This window comes from Etheostoma cragini, chromosome 9, assembly GCF_013103735.1.
Source record: "Etheostoma cragini isolate CJK2018 chromosome 9, CSU_Ecrag_1.0, whole genome shotgun sequence".
Taxonomy (NCBI): domain Eukaryota; kingdom Metazoa; phylum Chordata; class Actinopteri; order Perciformes; family Percidae; genus Etheostoma; species Etheostoma cragini.
Genome location: NC_048415.1, coordinates 19,659,167 through 19,676,055, shown reverse-complemented (window position 1 = coordinate 19,676,055; position 16,889 = coordinate 19,659,167). Strand labels below are relative to the sequence as shown.

Here is a 16,889-nt window from a genome sequence, read left to right as displayed (position 1 = left end):
ATTGAAACCGCTATGTTTTCAGGCATGTGGTGATACGCAATGTGCTATAGGTGCCAAAATAAATCTGTTTGGTGCTGCCGATTTCTTTTGTTAAGGTTCATGTGTGAAATAAAAATTACCCTTTGTTAGAAAAGCAATCTCTGGCAAAGAATCGTGTTATCAATTCTAAGCTAAAAAAATCGTGATTCATATTTTACCCTGGATCGTGCAGGCCTACTATCCTGGCTCTCGTACTATCAAATAAATGTATTCCCGTGTGTAGATTGCAGTGAAGCCTGGGGTAAAACAGTTTTAGCGTGGATGGTGTTTCTGTATTTTCAGAAGAATTAACACTAACCCAGCTACACCATGGCAGTCCCATCTGACAGTGATAGGCGGCAGAGAGCCAGAACAGCACTGATGTTTTACAGAGCCACAGGGTCAATCTGAGCCTTGCTTGCAAATGCTTGGTGTCCATCTCCATGACAGAAGTGTGTGCGCGGACTCAAACAAGTATGTATTACATAATAGTTGTAAGATAAGCTATTTGTGTGGTAATCAGCATGTGTGTGCGTGTGTGCGTGTGTGTGTGTGTGTGTGTTTGCGTGTTACTGACCTCCAACTGGCTTTGTGCTGGTGCGTTGGTGGTACTAGTGTTGATGTCCCAGAGGGTGGGCACTGTGTTCAGGTTGTCTGGGCTGATGAAGGACTGGGCATCAGCATACTCCGACAGGGAGTCAGCCGGAGAAGAGAACAGAGAGTTTGTGGAGAGGTCATCAATGCAGGACAGGTCCTGAAGGCAGAGAAAAAGAGGGGTGTTAAGTTAAACCACTGATGTGTGGCAACATTAGGGCAGAGCAGCGAGTCAAACTGATTTTTCTGCAGCTTCAAGAATGTTTGTGAAAGTGACAAATCAAAACCAGTGTATGCAACCACAGCTAGACATAGCCTTTCCAAATACTCCCTTTACCGTCAAGCTTCATGGTAAAATAAAGGAGAACTATAAATTATTATTATATATATCCTAGTGCAGACACAACACAGAGCTTGTGCAGCAGAGGAATAATGTGTATACCTAAAAAAGAAAAACGTCAGATGGATAGGAGTGTACCACAGACAATAAAGGTGGCCCATTCATTCTGGATTTCAGCCAATAATGCACTCTTGTGGGAGTAACACAAGTAGCCTAAACAAAATCTAATCACACACAGATGTGTGAGAGTGAGCACGTAAAATAGAAAGCGAGGGGCAGGCATAATGAGAGTGCTTGTGTCCGTGTGTGTCATTTCAGCTATGGCTGCCTTCCAGTCGCCCCTCTATTCATATCTTTTCCAAGCCATTAGCATGCTGTGTTCTTTAACTAGCCTCTCCCGGGCACCCCTGGGCCCCCTGAGACTTATAAACATGGATGTAGGGAGAGAGAGCTAGATAGATGGGGAGGGAGGAGAGAACATGGTAGACAACGACAAGTTGAACAAAGGAGAAACTGTTTTTGGAGATGGTGAGTATGAATCTCCATTTTGCTGTATGTGTTTACCAGAGTGTAGTCTGAAATGTGTGTTTTATACTCTGTGGGCCTTGAGTGGAAGTTCCCACACCCCCATGTTCTAACTTTACCCTGCAGGGGACCATGAAGCAGCCTTTTATACTACCACACTATGATACTACACTGTGTACGCATTTTTAAGGGATAGTTTCACAATTTGGAAACATGTTTTTTTGGGGGGCTTTTCCAACTTTATTTAATAGGACAGATATGTGAGAAAGGGAAGAGAGAGGGGGAAGACATGCAGGAAATCGTCACAGTTCAGATTCAAACCTCTGCGTTGTATATGTGTGCCAACTCTACCCACTGACCCAACCTGGCTATGCTTATTCACTTCACAGAGGAGATGATTAATACCACTCTCATTTCTGTGCTGTATAGACATAAGTAGTGTAGGGCTGTATATAGTTCTACCATCAGCAGCAGGCTAAGTTTGCTTAGCAAAATTGCCAGGCTTTTTGTAAGCATTATATATAAAAATAAAAAAAATAGTTAGAAAATTTAAAAAAGTACTGGCAGGTACATTTTATTACCTTAAGAAAGAGCTAGGCTAGCCGCTTCCCTGTTTCTAGTGTTTGAGCAAAGTTAGCCGTCATATTTAGTATACAGATATGGGAGTTGTATCAATCTTTTCTTCCAAATCCCGGCAGGAGTACGAATATAATACACAATGTTGAACTTGTCTTTTAAGGCCTGGTTGTCTGTGCTGTAAACATTGTGAATATTTATACAGTGATTATTACACATCTCTGTAACTGTCCTGCATTTAAACATGGTTTAGCACCTCCACAATGAGAGATACAAAATACTGTACAGCACAAGACATAATGAGTTGGGTTGGAGCACAACTATGTTATTATGACTGAAGAGGACTAATAAGCAAAGAAAAAGTCTAAGCTGTGAGAACCCAAAGTAAAATGGTCCTGAAAAAGAAATGATAAGTTGTGATGCTCCCTCGGTCTCAACAATATAAGCTGCTACTGATTAATGCTTTGAAGCTGTGCGGACATTACCTCAGTCATAGCTGCCTGTTAGCCAATACCCAGTTCATCTGAAAAGGATGCACAGGCAGGCAAGACAAGACGTAGAGCTCTTAGTGCAACATGACTAAACACCAGGTATACAAACACAAGCCCACCCTTACAGACACATGGGGTATATTTTTGCCCGCTGACGTTAGAGAAACAACTTGCTGACCGTAGCGCGTAGATGTTTGTGTACTGGAAAGAGGTTTTTCAAGGGTACATACAGCACTCAGCTTATCAGCGTTTGCTAGGAGCTCTATGAGTATGCCTTTTTCTGCAACTCTCTCACTCTTTCCTTTTCTCCGTGTGTTTGTTTGAGTGAGAGAGTGAGAGATACAGCTGAGTGGAACAGCCACTTTTTCTAGGGTGCCAGAAGTGTAGATTTAGAAAGTAGAGAGTTTCTGTAGAATATCACTACCACTCCCACGTAACCTGTCGCTTTCTACCACGTTTCATTTCTCCCTTTTTCTTTAAATTAATACTATCAGTTGTGTATTCCTATCCTTCTAGTCTATCTCATCGAATGCTCTCCTTGCTCCTTTTTTGGCTCTACTGGCTGAGGATAGGCGGAGTAAACAACAGGCTTGGAAAAGGGATACTGTGTCACCAGAGGCATAATTTTTTTTTCTTGCAGCAGAGTAAATCACAAACAGCTGATGAACAAGGTTAGTAGAATAAACATTGATTTAATGAACTAGAAAACTACTTAATGAGATTTGATATGAAAATACAGCTTAACTTGGGTTTCAATTAAAAGATACAGTATGAACTGTCATAATAGCTTTACTTGTAAAAGAAATAATTAAGAAACCCTTAATGATTACAATATGCCGCATTACCGTGGATGCATTCAAGCTCAAACTGAAACTAGTCCTGTATCCATTTATTCTGAAAATATGTAATTTGCATTTGGACCTGCAGGTCTATGTTAGATTACGATGTGACTTGTATGTTTTCCACATCATTTAAATTCATGTAACAGAGCATACTGTGCTGAAGCAGTGTTGTTATCGAGAAGAGAGACCATCCTGATACAGGGAGTCACAGAAAACTGCGGCAGGTTGGTTGGTGCTAACCAAGACAAGGCCGACCTCAGGACCATGCTAATCGAGTTGTTAAGCAGAGCGTAACAGAGGCAGCAGTGTTTGTCCCCCGGCAGGCCTGTACCCAGGGCTAGTTCATCTACTGTTCCTAAGACTGGGCCCCTGCCGAGCAGAGATAAGGCTTGAATTCCAACTGCTCTGATGGTAATCAGGCTCCCTCCACAGCACACAGCCACACAACCGTATAACTACTAATCCTGCCTTGCTCTCTCTTGCTCTTTTTCTCTGCTGTGCAATAAAAATGTCTTAAAGTGTGTGTGTGTGTGTGTGTGTGTGTGTTTTCAGGGACTCAAATCTGCTTCAAATCTTTGTTATTTCTGAGCGTGCATATGAGTGTGCGTATGCTTGTACACATACACAGAAGAACATGTGAAAACCCATGTGCATGTCATTTCTCCGCCCTGCTGTTTGCCTTTCACATTGTTCCCACTTCAATTTCTCCTCTGCTATGAATGCTAAAGCCAGCAGCATATCCACCTCTTGTTCACCCAGTAAAGTTAAAATCAATAAACACCCACCCACCCACGTACAAATTTGTATTAATGTGCATAAAGAAGCCAAGAAATTATAGAAAAATCTCCAAAAAGCATCAAGTGACAGATTAGACATTCGTATAATAGGTCACAAAAAGTTAGATTTTATTTCCATCATTTACAGGTTCAAAATAACAAAAAACTAATAAAATGGCATCCGCAAACGTTTGGCCACCCTGCAGAGTTTCTAGCATGCTTTTGGAAAGCTGAGACCTGACAGTGTCATGGATTTTTCTAAATCATCAGCTGGACAGACCTGATGATGTCAAGTTTAAAGTTTGAAATGCCCAGACTCATCTGACCTTACCCCAACAATCAGCACCATTGGTTCTTCTTAGCAGTTGTCTAGAAAATTCCATTCCATTCCACTATAAAGAAATACCTGTACAGATATGGTCTTTATGGAAGAGTCTTCAGACGAAAACACAGAAGTTTGCAAATGAACATATAGAAAAGCCTAATGCATTGAAGAAACAAGTTCTGTGGACCGGTGAGGTTAAAATAGAACTTTTTGGCTGGAATGACCAAAGGTAAGTTTGGAGAAAAAAGGGCACAGAATTTAATGAAAAGAACCTCTGTCTACCTGTTAAGCATGGGGCTGAATCAATCATGCTTTGGGGTTGTATTGCAGCCAGTGGTACAGGGAAAATTTCACGAGTAGAAGGAAAAATATTTATATATTAAATATATATATTTAATAAAATTTCAGCGGATTTTAGACGCTAATTTGATGCCATCTGTGAAAAAGCTGAAGTTAAAGAGAGGATGGCCACATTTCAAATTCCACAGTGGATTACATCAAGATGCGTAAACTGAAGGTTTTGCAATGGCCTTCACAATCTCATGACCTCAACATAATTGAAAATCTATAGATAGACCCTAAAAGAGCAGTGAGTGACAGACAGCCCAGAAATGTCAAAGAACTGGAAGACTTTAGTAAGGAAAAATGGTCGATGATACCTCAAACAAGAATTAAAAGACTCTTGGCTGGCTACAAGAAGCGTTTCCAAGCTATGATACTTTCCAAAGAGGGGGGTACAAGGTATTAACTCTGCGAGGTGCCCAAACTTTTGCAGATGTCATTTTTTTGTTTTCCGTTATTTTGAAAGTGTAAATGATGGAAATTAAATCTAACGTTATGTGACATATTATAAGAATGTCTAATCTGTCATTTGATGCATTTTCGAGATTTGTTCCATCTTTTCTTGGCTTCTTTATGCACATTAATACAAATTTTTACCTGGGGTGCCCAAACCTTTGAGCCTTACATGTATATGCACATATACATGCACTGGTCTTCACACAGTGTATCCACATAAGCAGTAACTTGTATTTGAGTGTCTGGATCATGACAGTTGTCTGCCTGGTGAAGATGAATGGAGGCACACAGCAGTAAAAAACAGCAGTAACAATCCTCTTGAGTGCAGGGCTACAGTTACTTGAATGCTGTATTTAAAGTGGTGGATATCCGCTCTAATGAGCATAACTAGAAAAATACACTTCCAAACACAAACCACCCACAAACAGCTTGGCTTCATCATCTGTTATAGTTGGTGTATTTACAGTGTTGAGTAATCAGAAACAAATAACCCCCGCCTTAAAGAATAAAACAATAAATCCATGACTATGAGACATAACTGCTACAAAGTACATTCAGGCTAAAATCTTTATTAGCAATTACAAAATACTGAAAAGGCATTTATTAGCTTCAACAATGGCTTTGGGAGAAGTAAGCAAAAGCCGTTACTGATTTAATGTCTACAATGACACTGGATACAACACCAATGATACGCTGCCATCTAATACAAGGAAATCTAACAGCCCTTTTTTTTGTTAGCTTTATAAAAAAGAAATCCATGGACTGTGTACCTCTCTTTATCGGTAAATGGTTCTCCTTACTATTAAAGGAAAAACTGTGTCTAATCACAAATCCCATCAATGATAGGTGTGTATCATGACAAAGACCGCTTGGGTTAAAATATATGTATGGCTCATCAGATAGGAATCTTTTTTTATCACATTTCCTTATAAGAATAAGTTTAGAAGATGCAGCTTGTGTTTCCTAATAAGCTCCGTTATGTTACAACCATAGCCTCTGAAATCAAATTAAGACAGTTGTCTACACTCGGATGCAACTGTAACCTTTTTCCTCAAAAGTTTTGGTAAAACCCTCTGCATTGTAGTTATTGCCACCGCTAACTCCAGTTTATCCAGGATAAATAATGGACACCCACATGCCTCTTGTGAAACACATGGTGTTGCCAGCTGCTACTTCTCACTGGACATTTCTTTTGCATGTTGTAAATGTCAACAACTGTTGACATGTCAACATGTTGTCGCTGTTGCAGGGCCACGACAGGGCCATGAGTCCTTCGTGACTTTCCACCTGTAAAGACCCTTCAGTTATTTTTTTTTAATCAGTTCATGACAAAGCCAAAGGCTGACAATAAACCAACCTTAAACGGAAATGACTTTCTTTGTTACAGCTTTAATCAGAGGCTAATGTGATACCCCTGCAATCAAAAAGCAAGCGTCAGGTAAGAAGTACTGTATACATAGTCCTTGGCCTCATCCTGTAAACTCAATAACCTGCCTCAGCTTTAAGGCCAAGCTAAAGCCCCAGGCAGGCCATGTCCCGGGCTTTCCCCTCCTACACACTGCCAGCTTTTCCAAGGCCAGGAAACAAGTAACCTTGTCCTCCCACTAACCCCACACACCCACATGTAGATACACACAAAAACACAAATCTAATGACCTCGTTGTCTCACACACTGTACATTTCTATCACCTTTTATTTACTGTATTTCTCCCGGTCTTTAAAACTACATCCCCCTTGTTTCCCATCCCATCTCTGTCACCTTTTCTGCCTGCCCTTTTAGCCTCTGACTGTGTGTTCATCCTAGTTTTCTTTTTGCCAGAGAATTCTGAAGCAGGAAGAGGCTCTATTTAACCCAAAACTTACTCTTCACTGATATTAATGTGCATGTAGCATAACATCCTTTTGGGAGATATTATCAATGGCTAAAATGCTGATAAACTGCCATGCCATGTTTGTAATGTAGTTCAAAATTATGGTGTTACCTGGAATAACCCAGTCAATGAGACAAGCAGTTGCACTGAAAGCTACAGTCTTAACTGTCAATCTCTGTGGTGTGTCTATGTAGAAAAGGTGGTGGGACGGAGGGTTTCCAAACCACCCATCCCACACCTATTATCAGTTGACTAAAACAACCCTCCACCCCCCCCCCCCCCCCCCAAGGCACTCCCCTCTGGGGTCAGCTGTTGACCTCGTCCATGCATTCAGCAGAACCTTATTGATGGCCTTTGCGTGTGTGCGTCGTTTTAAGTAGTAGGGCATGGAACTAAAAAGTCATCACTGGTGTCTCTCTTTCTGTCTGGATTATGTTATGCCAAGCTGTCTGCATGTCTTACATCCCCAACATAACTGTTGAGCTGTGACTTTAATAGCACAGCTCTAAGCTTTTCTATTTCCTTGACCATCTCAAAGACTTGAAGCAAACACTGAATTTATGAGCAAAATTAAGAAGACTGGCAGCAGTTAGAGCCCTTCTGAATTAAATATAAAATTGTTTTGGTGCGTAATAGTTAAGCACACCAAGTGGTTTGTGGACAGTAAACGCAGTCTTTGTATAACAAAATGACTTTATTAGACGTGCAGACATAAATCAGCTCATCCCGTCACAGAGCTTTGATCAAGGAGCCAATTTGTCAAAAACACATTGTAGTTTTACGAGTACAAACGTGGAACGTTTTATATCTTGTTTCGGACCCTTTAGTCACACAACCTCCAGCCAAAAAACACTTTTAAAAGTCCTTCACAGACAACTTAAAGTCTCAGTCTAGAGAAGTGCTCACTAGTTGACATTATTGACATCGAAGAGCTTCACTTAGGACCTCGCCAAGCCAAAACTGATTTTAAAAGGCTTCTGACAATGTTATTGAATCAGTGTTTTTTCCATTGATAATGATGGGGTCGAAAGAAAAATGATTATATCATCTTTGTCTATCCCACAGACGATCACATATAGGCTAGACTTGACTAACAATTCCAATCAAAGCCAGTCCAGCAACCTTCTGACAGGCAAGCCTTCATCGTGCCAAGTCTGAGTAAAGCCAGGTACTGCTGGATGCTTACAAGTCTCCTGGAATTTCCTAGTGTTTTCATATGTTGCGGAAAAGAAAAGGATGTCATGTCATTTAAAGAACTGTTCTGCTAGTTGTGCAGTAGGAGAGCCTGAAACTTAAGCCGACTTAGTAGAAACTAACAGGGCTCGACGATCCTCATGGTAATGACAGCAAATAAATCTTCTTGGCAAATATAGATTCTTTCTCCACCAAAGAAGGACAAGCAAAGTTAAACAAGTGAAAAGTAGCACAAGATTAGAAAAAAAAATAAGAGAACAGAGGAAAGAGCCAGAAATATAAAGAGAAAAGCAGTGACAAAGATTTCATCTGCTAAGTACTTAGGGTGGTGCTTAGAGGACGTTACGCACAGAAAGATGCCATGAGGATGAGATGGCATGCACAGTGGCATGTCTCAGTAGTTTAACCCTGTTTAGTCCTGAAAAAAGACTAAGAGATGATATGAAAAAATATGGTGGGCATCTGGAAAGGATGTGTGATTGTGAAATTAAGAGAACATAAGAAAACAAAGAACACGAAAAATGACTCACACAGCTTCAAATTATGTGTGTGGGTATTCGTGTGATAACTAAATGCGTGTGTGAGCCTGCTTCCTCAGAGCTGAAAAAAAGTGGATGTGAGGGGAGTGTTGACGCCAAGGTGACGTCAAAATTGTGGAGAAATGTCAACATATCACACACAACACTTACAGGGGCAAACGCTGTCATTTTTTACAGTAACATGCAAAATGGCCCTGAGAATAACTGAAAATGGTATTAAAATCTGAGCAAAACAATGTGACTGTGTCAATTGGTCACAACCTTAGAGAACACTAGTTGCATACAGTTAAGAAGAAGATTGTATTAACCATAGAGGACAAAAACACCTGTGCTAGTTCATGTTCTAACAGGGACTTGTCAGAGCCTCGAGTACATTATCACCTTGATTTGCATGTGTAAATTGGTATTATACAGTACAGCAACACTGAAATTTAAAGTGATTTAATGTCTGAAGAACGGTGGGCTTGTTTCCAGTAAGTTGATGAAGTTGGTTGTGCTTACTGGGGAGAGTATTTACTCTCTTACAACCATGGGCAGAGTAACTGGGACACCAGCCACTTTAACTATTACAACAAGTCGACTAAACTTTCACATCATAACGGTTGCGTGATGGCTGACAGATAAACTTAAAAGGCTTTTTATCCTGATTAAAAGGTTCTTTTAACACATTATAAGAACATTTTGAAGTTAAAAGAACCCTCCAAAAACAACTACAACCAATGTTTACGGCATGCATTTCCCACTGGGGGAAAAAAAGGGAATGTGCTTCAACATCCATTCAATTCAGTAAGAGACACAGTGGCCAAAACTATTTCCATCACACACGTGTCAAAAATACTGTATTAGTGTGACATCCCACCAAGAGGGCAGAAGAGATCAAGAACTAAACAATAATGTATGCTCTACAGAAGAGTTGACTTTGGAGGGCGGAGAGAGAGGACAATGACGTGCAAAAAAGGACGCTGGCCAAAATCAAACTGGGGACCTTGATCTTAACCGTTCAGCTACAGGATGATAAGTGACAAAGTTTGAAATTTCAAAACATACCCATCTGATTATATTTTTTAAATTTCAAACTCAAGTCAAATGGAAATAAGGACAACAGTTCTGCTATTATTAAAGGCAACCACTGATGCATAAAAACTAAAATCTTTTGTTTGTGGTAAACCTGTAATGTGACAGATTCACCCTCCAGTTGTTCTGTTTCTGAATACTGTCAGACCTGACATATTTAAGGCATCTTCTATCCTGCAAGAATTGTTTTAATGTCCAGCAAAAATTAGCTTAGCTAGGATATAACCCCGTTGTGTTGTCTTTTCACGAGCACCACCCTGGGTTATTCCACTGGTGATTTTTTCTAACAATGTAAGATATTGGTAAAGATGGCATGCCAGATAAGAGATAAGATTGTCTTGCTCCGCTGTTCTCTTTGCCACTCATCATCAGGCCAACCCCCATGCGCTCACTCATCCTCACTATCGTTGTTTATTCACTTCCCGTAAGCTGCACGCCTAGGTCATGTTTGAGGTTTAACGTAATACCAGGAAACTGACAACATGTGCCCACCAAGAGGCTGCTGTGCTGCAACCCTGGCCTTAAAGTACAGAATCACAATTTTTTCAATTCCTTTTTTAAAACACTTGTTTAAAGCAATAGTGAGAAAAAAAGACTTTGGCTTTGGAAAGAACCCACCGACGGCTGAAGCCTCTGATTTGCTTCATATAAATGTTGGAATACATTTTTGAACCGAAACAGGATAGTGAATTTTGGCCCCCCATCTTCTAGATTTAAAGCACATTAGGAAGGTATCTCTATATGGCCAGTATGAAGAGGAGGAATGAAACCTTCTTCAATGTAAATATTGGAACATGGCTATTTTTAAATATAGACTAAAAGTTATGAACTTATCCTTAAAAGGGTGTAGAACAGATGTTGTGGCATAAGGTGGAAAGTACACATGAAAACTGATGCATGGATATTAACTACATATGTTGAGGAGAGAGAGATCCCAGCCAGCTTGACAGGGAGAAACCAACAGAAGAAAATGAGCCCAGGTTACAGGATACATACCCTACCCAACTTCAGTCTGTACGTTTGTCATTTTACAAAAACATTGTTGTTTAAGGCATAAACTACTTGAAACCAATGATTGTGTCATTTTTCAAATGAGCCAATAAACTTAAGCAGAAATTCAGTGGAAATGGGCTTATCATGCCTTGCCCCATTAAAGGCTGTAGACTGACTGATATGAGCTACAATTCCACCAACACTGTAGTCTAATGAATAGCAACTAAAAATAACAGTTCAGTTCTATTTACAGGGCAGAACAACAATAGCCTGAAATATGATTGCCATCCAGAAAACAGACAAGAATGCTATTTAGCCTCACAAGATATCAGGTTCGCACAATTACTGGAAGACAGCAAGGAGTGAGGGAGACAATCATTTGTCATAGTTCCTGGCTGGGAATGAGAATCTTAAAGGCGTGCTGTGTGACTAACTGGCCACTCTGGCCTGCCAGCAAAAAAATATCATTTTTCTCTTTTAATAACCAGCAGCAGGGTTAGGGTTAATATGCAGAAATAAACAAGTGGAGTAGATTATCGTTTTCTGTAACAGAAATTAAGCCGTTTCCCACTCAAAAACAACGGTCAACGGAGATCGCTAGTAAAAAAACAATATTCTTAGTCTAGGATGTCTTTGTCCAGGATATCGGCCTTTGTAAGCATTCAAAAACTTGTTTTAAATTGATTTCCAAACAGTTTAGCTGAGTAACCTATCATTAACTTTAAAAGTGTAAAGTTTTTTTAATAACAGATTAGTTTCAATGTAGGCCAAGTTCTAGCGTGAAAAAGTAAACGTGACGAAAAGCACAGGCCTGCTTCCCTCAATGATCTGAGTCAAAGTATTTTCAAAATTAATTCAAGAAGTAAAGCCAAAAACAGCCATAAATGAGTAATAAAAAGCTTACTAGTCATATCTAGAAGTTCCTTGATAAGGACAATACAACTCAGTCACAAGTTCACAGTTTTCATTCACTGACCGTGACGTAAAAAAAAGAAAGAAAGAGTTTAACAAAATAACAGCAAGTCTTAAAACAGCAGACTTAATTTAACGTAATATAAACAAAAAACAGAAGCAGTACCAGTACCTTGGGAAGTGGTCGTCCCAGCTGTGAATACAATTTAGTCCAGAGCTGCATGAGCGACATGGGTCCAAACGCTGCAGTATGGTGGGGGGGAAATACATACAAACACACACACACACCCCTGTTCACCTAGTATCCCTGAATGCGACAGCTTCTTCCATTTCTTGGTGTTGGTTTTGACCTTACAGATGGTGCACTTCCGCCCAACAGTGGACTCTTAGTAGCCCTTTCACGGTTCCTCTCTGGTTCCACACACACACATCTGCATCTACCCCAGGTGCGCTCTGGGCCTTCAGCTCACACATACAAACTCTGTTCCCCTCACAACAGAGACTCAAGCAAGTCTAAAACATGCTTCCTGCTTCACCAGGGCAGTCAGGTATTTGCATAGAGGGCTTAGTCATAGTGATTGTGGACTAGTTCCTCAGAGCTCAAAAAGGTGGTTGGAGAGTGAGTGAGAGAGCAGAGGAGGGGAGGGGAGAGGTGGGGAGAAGAGGGAGGGAGGAGGGAGGAGCTTTCAGGAAATGATGCTTTTGTTGGTAAGTGACTAGAGTTACTGGCAGTCAAGCCCATTTTACTGTACATGGTGTAACTCAACCGCATTTGTAGTGTAAACAGTATTGCGCTGTGGACCTGGCCGCTCCTCACACCCCGCTGCTTACTGTTATGTTTAATGGGCCTGGGCCACTATTAAATGATTATTATATTTAGAGACAGACTCTGCCTGGCTGCCTGTCTTACCTCATACTCTGCTTTTGTATTTGTATTGGTCTGCACAGGCTCAATTTCAGGGCTGCTGTTCTGGTAACAATTACTTAACATATATACATGATTAATATAATGACCCATAGCTTAGAGGTGTAAAATCTAAATAAGGAGGAAGCAAACATCTAGTGTAATAATTAGCTGATGAGCACCAGTATGATACTTCTTAGAATGCAGGTGCAGTTAGCATACTTGAATTATCAATAAATCTGCCAAATCATTCCCTATTAATCCAGCGCTGTTGTCTTAATCAACATTTTATGATACTTGACAACCAAATTTAAAGTTTCCCTATGGACAAATGCGGAAAGCCCTTCTAGACAGTTTAAGCAAGGAGGAGGAAGTAGCAGCTGAAGTAGTCAGGAATGTATTAACAGGTCAAGTGGCAAGCTGCAAGTTTGCCTATTCAAAAGGGTCTGTGCACAATTGCACACATATACTTCATAATAAATGGCCATTCCGGCTTACTGGAATAAGGGGCATGATTGTTGGGAAAAATAATATTCTGGGAATCTGGTGGCAAATGGATTCTTTCAACAAATCCAAGATGCTGATCAAAGACAGTGTTGAAGACAGTGTTGTAGAAAGTGGCTTTGTTTTCCCAGTCATAAATGAGGAAATTGTGGTATTTAAAAACAAGTAATTTGACTTATCTACTTGACCAATGGATCAGAGGGTCCATTTGCATACCCCGCTTCCAGGAATACATGCTATCAAGTCAGCATGGTCAGGTACTGTAATGTCCATCTCTGACGGACTGAAGGGGAGTCAGACTCCCAGAGACCGAGTGGCGCCTGTCCATGTTGTCATCATGGTATGAGTGGGAATCCTCTAAATAGTGTGTGTGTGTGTGTGTGTGTGTGTGTGTGTGTGTGTGTGTGTGTGTGTGGGGGTGTGTGTGTGTGTGTGTCTGTCTCTCGTGTGAATCATTGATGAGCTTCTTTTGAAAACTCAACACACTAAACTTGTATTTGTTTAGAAAGCATACTTTCTAAAATACAGGCTATATAAAGGCTGAACCATCCAATGCTATTAATAAAAGTAGATCTGCTCACACCAAGGAAAACAAGATCTTTTATTGTCAGTAAAATAAAATCTAGATAGAGTATCTTCCCAGTGAAAGAAAGAGTTTTGTTAGTAAACCATAATCAGCTGCTATTTACAGTTAGGATGGGTTAAAGACTTAAGACACGTTCAGGGTATGACGTGTTTAGCAAATAAAAGGGATTCCAATTCATATAAGCAAAACTGAAAAGAACTGTAAAAGCAGACTAAATTCTAAACTCTTCCTAGAAGTACACTGTGCACATGAGTAGCTGTGTAATAGCATGAGGAACCGCATAGAGAAAGAACAAGAGTATGTAGCAAGAGACAAACACTGTGAATATCCCTAAACGTGCCTTGTACATACATGCGTACAGCATATAGAGTGAAGAGTATTAGTGTGTGAATTTGTGTGCAAGCAAAGTATCGTTCACTCTTTGAGGTTAGCCAGAGTGGTTTGTGAATGATTCTGTTTTTTGTCTTCCAGTAAGTCTTGTTTTCATTCTGACGCTCTGCATAAAAGTTAAAATACTTTAGATCCACAAATGACCCAACCTTCAGACAGGTGTGCACATGTCACTGTGGCAAAGTGAGTTAGATTAAGATTTCAACTCTTTTTGGGAAAGCACAGTACTAGGGCATTTCAATGGTATTAGTAGCATTTTGTGCAGGCAACAGATTTTTCTGATTGTTTTTATTTTTAAACACCTGTGGTGTTATGTGCACAGTTGACACAGTTGAAGAGTTCACAGAGAGGCCTCAGCCTTCTATCAATTCCTTTACAGACTTAATGTAAATGTTGATGAAAATATGAAATATTATCAAACCTCATTTTGGTTTGGTCAAAGTTTCCACTGTTTGTATTAATTCCACTGTGCCCAAGCTGAGTGTTTGGATAATGCTTTGTTTTAGTTTATCCCAAGAAAGGATTTAATGTGTAACTGTTATTTCTGGGCACGTTTCCTGGGAAGGCAATTTGCAATTTGGTGCTGATTTATCAAATGATCGAGCTTTATGTTTTTGTTTTGTTTTTCATAAAACCATTATCTAGAGCTGTAGATAAAATATATATATCTACAAAATAGAAAATAAATATACAAACATCTAGATAAATGTATGTCACTTCAATTAGTGGACATGGGTTATTTACTTAACTATGGCATGCATGAATTCCTTGCAACTTCATTTACTACTATTATGATAGATTTGATGCCTAATAAGGAAAATAATATAGTTTTAGAATAGTTTTTCTGGTGCCATTGGGCCAAATCCTACTAAAAATGTGAGATGCCAACTTTATCCACATCCTTGTACAGTAGCCATGTATTACATTTCAGTTATCAGCTAGTGACATATTGTAATTGACTAATAATAGAAGAAGGCTAATAAGTCTCATAGGTTGTCTATTGATTTGAATACAAACAAACCTTTGGCTTAATCTAGAGACACATTTCCTGTATACATACTCTCACAGTTTGATCCCTTACTATATCAGGATATTCCAACAGAGCTCTGGTGAGCTGCATAAACAAACTGTAACACTGCAGGAAGCTGTGCAAAAGAAAAAGAAATTTCACTAATGACTCTACAGCTGACACTAAAACAAGGAAATGGCTGAAATAAACATGATAGTCACCAAACAAACTAAAAAATGACATCAATAAATTCACCCAGTCACACATACCTCAACGCCTTCAATACTGTCATGGCTCAGCAGTGCAAAGAAAACAATAAATCCTGCTTTCTGATTGTAGACAGACAGAGGGAAAAATGGGCATGGTCAGCATGCAATAATGATGGTGGGGGGAAAAAAGTGGAGGATGAAAAAGGGGTCTAAGCGTGGGGTGGCGGATTAGTCATGATGACCCCGTGACTTATTTTTTCTCTGCATGCCTCACATGGTAGGGAGTGTCCAAAACCAGAAAGAACAGCTGAGAAAGCACAACACAGCACAAAACGTCTCTCTCTTCTCTCTCAGGCACCATAACATTCCACGTCTCCACTGCCGGGAAATCAAACAGACTGCACCAATGATGAAGGAGCTCATTTGAATTTTACGACATAAAAAGGACAACTGTGAAGGCATACATTTCTAAATATGTAGAGAGATGAGTAGATCTGAAATGTATCACATGACCCTGTTCCTGAGAATTACTTTTAAGGAAGAAAGACGTAGCCAAATGGAAAATTAGGGAAACCCCACGTGAATCACAAAATCCATGCCAGCACAACAACGCACGTGATGAGGAGGACACATAACTTTCTTGTATTTTAAAGACTTTATTTATAGTATTTGTTCTTGAAATTCTACCCCCACTCCCTACAAATACTAATACAAACATTTTCTTATAACTTCAAGCATTCTTCTATTTTTCCATCATGTAATCCACACACCTGGACACAAACATGAAGTGAAACTTCTGTCGTTTTTGTGTCTATTTGTGCTTTTCTCTAAACTGTTGGTAACTGTCAACAGTATGTTACCAAAGAGCTTTGGGAATTCAATTTCTACTAAAGGGTTAATAAAGTACAACAATAACCTTTTAGGATCTAACTTACTTTAGCAAAACCTTGCTGAGCATCAAATTGAATAAACTTTAAAATATAGCCTAAAGATTTCATCAAACATTGTAAGCCTCTGTAGCCTCCAGAGACAATTAAAAATCCCCTCAATTAAGAAATTAATTAGAAAGCCCTACGCACAAAAAAACATTATGCATAGGGATTTTATTTACAGAAAATAAACCCACCCCTGCTCTTGAAATAAGCAATATATAAGGAGACAGGTGGACACATACAATCCAGGTGAACAGCAGTGATGATAGCTGATACTGTACCAACATTTTGTATTATTCAGTGAAAAGCCTTCAAAACTCATAGTAAATGTACAAAATGCCTTTTCCCTAGACACTGATGTCATACCTAACATTATCCCTTATTCTTTACTGCTTTGGCCTTATGTTAAACTAGGGCTGCTCGATTTTGGGAAAAATCATAATCACGATTATTTTGGTCAATATTGAAATCACGATTATGTAACACG

General features: G+C 39.6%; 1 protein-coding gene across 4 annotated transcripts in view; it reads right to left on the bottom strand.

Moving 5' to 3' along the window:
* The window catches only part of si:ch73-63e15.2 (protein strawberry notch homolog 2), a 60,267-nt gene that overhangs the window by 16,835 nt on the left and 26,543 nt on the right, over positions 1-16,889 (bottom strand). For 3 of the 4 annotated variants that reach the window (XM_034882611.1, XM_034882613.1, XM_034882612.1), the window contains one exon: positions 596-772. In XM_034882611.1, the coding sequence (XP_034738502.1) occupies positions 596-772 (177 nt within the window). Of the gene's footprint in view, positions 1-595; positions 773-12,040; positions 12,475-16,889 lie in introns of those variants that run through there. The other variant, XM_034882614.1, reaches the window with a different exon arrangement.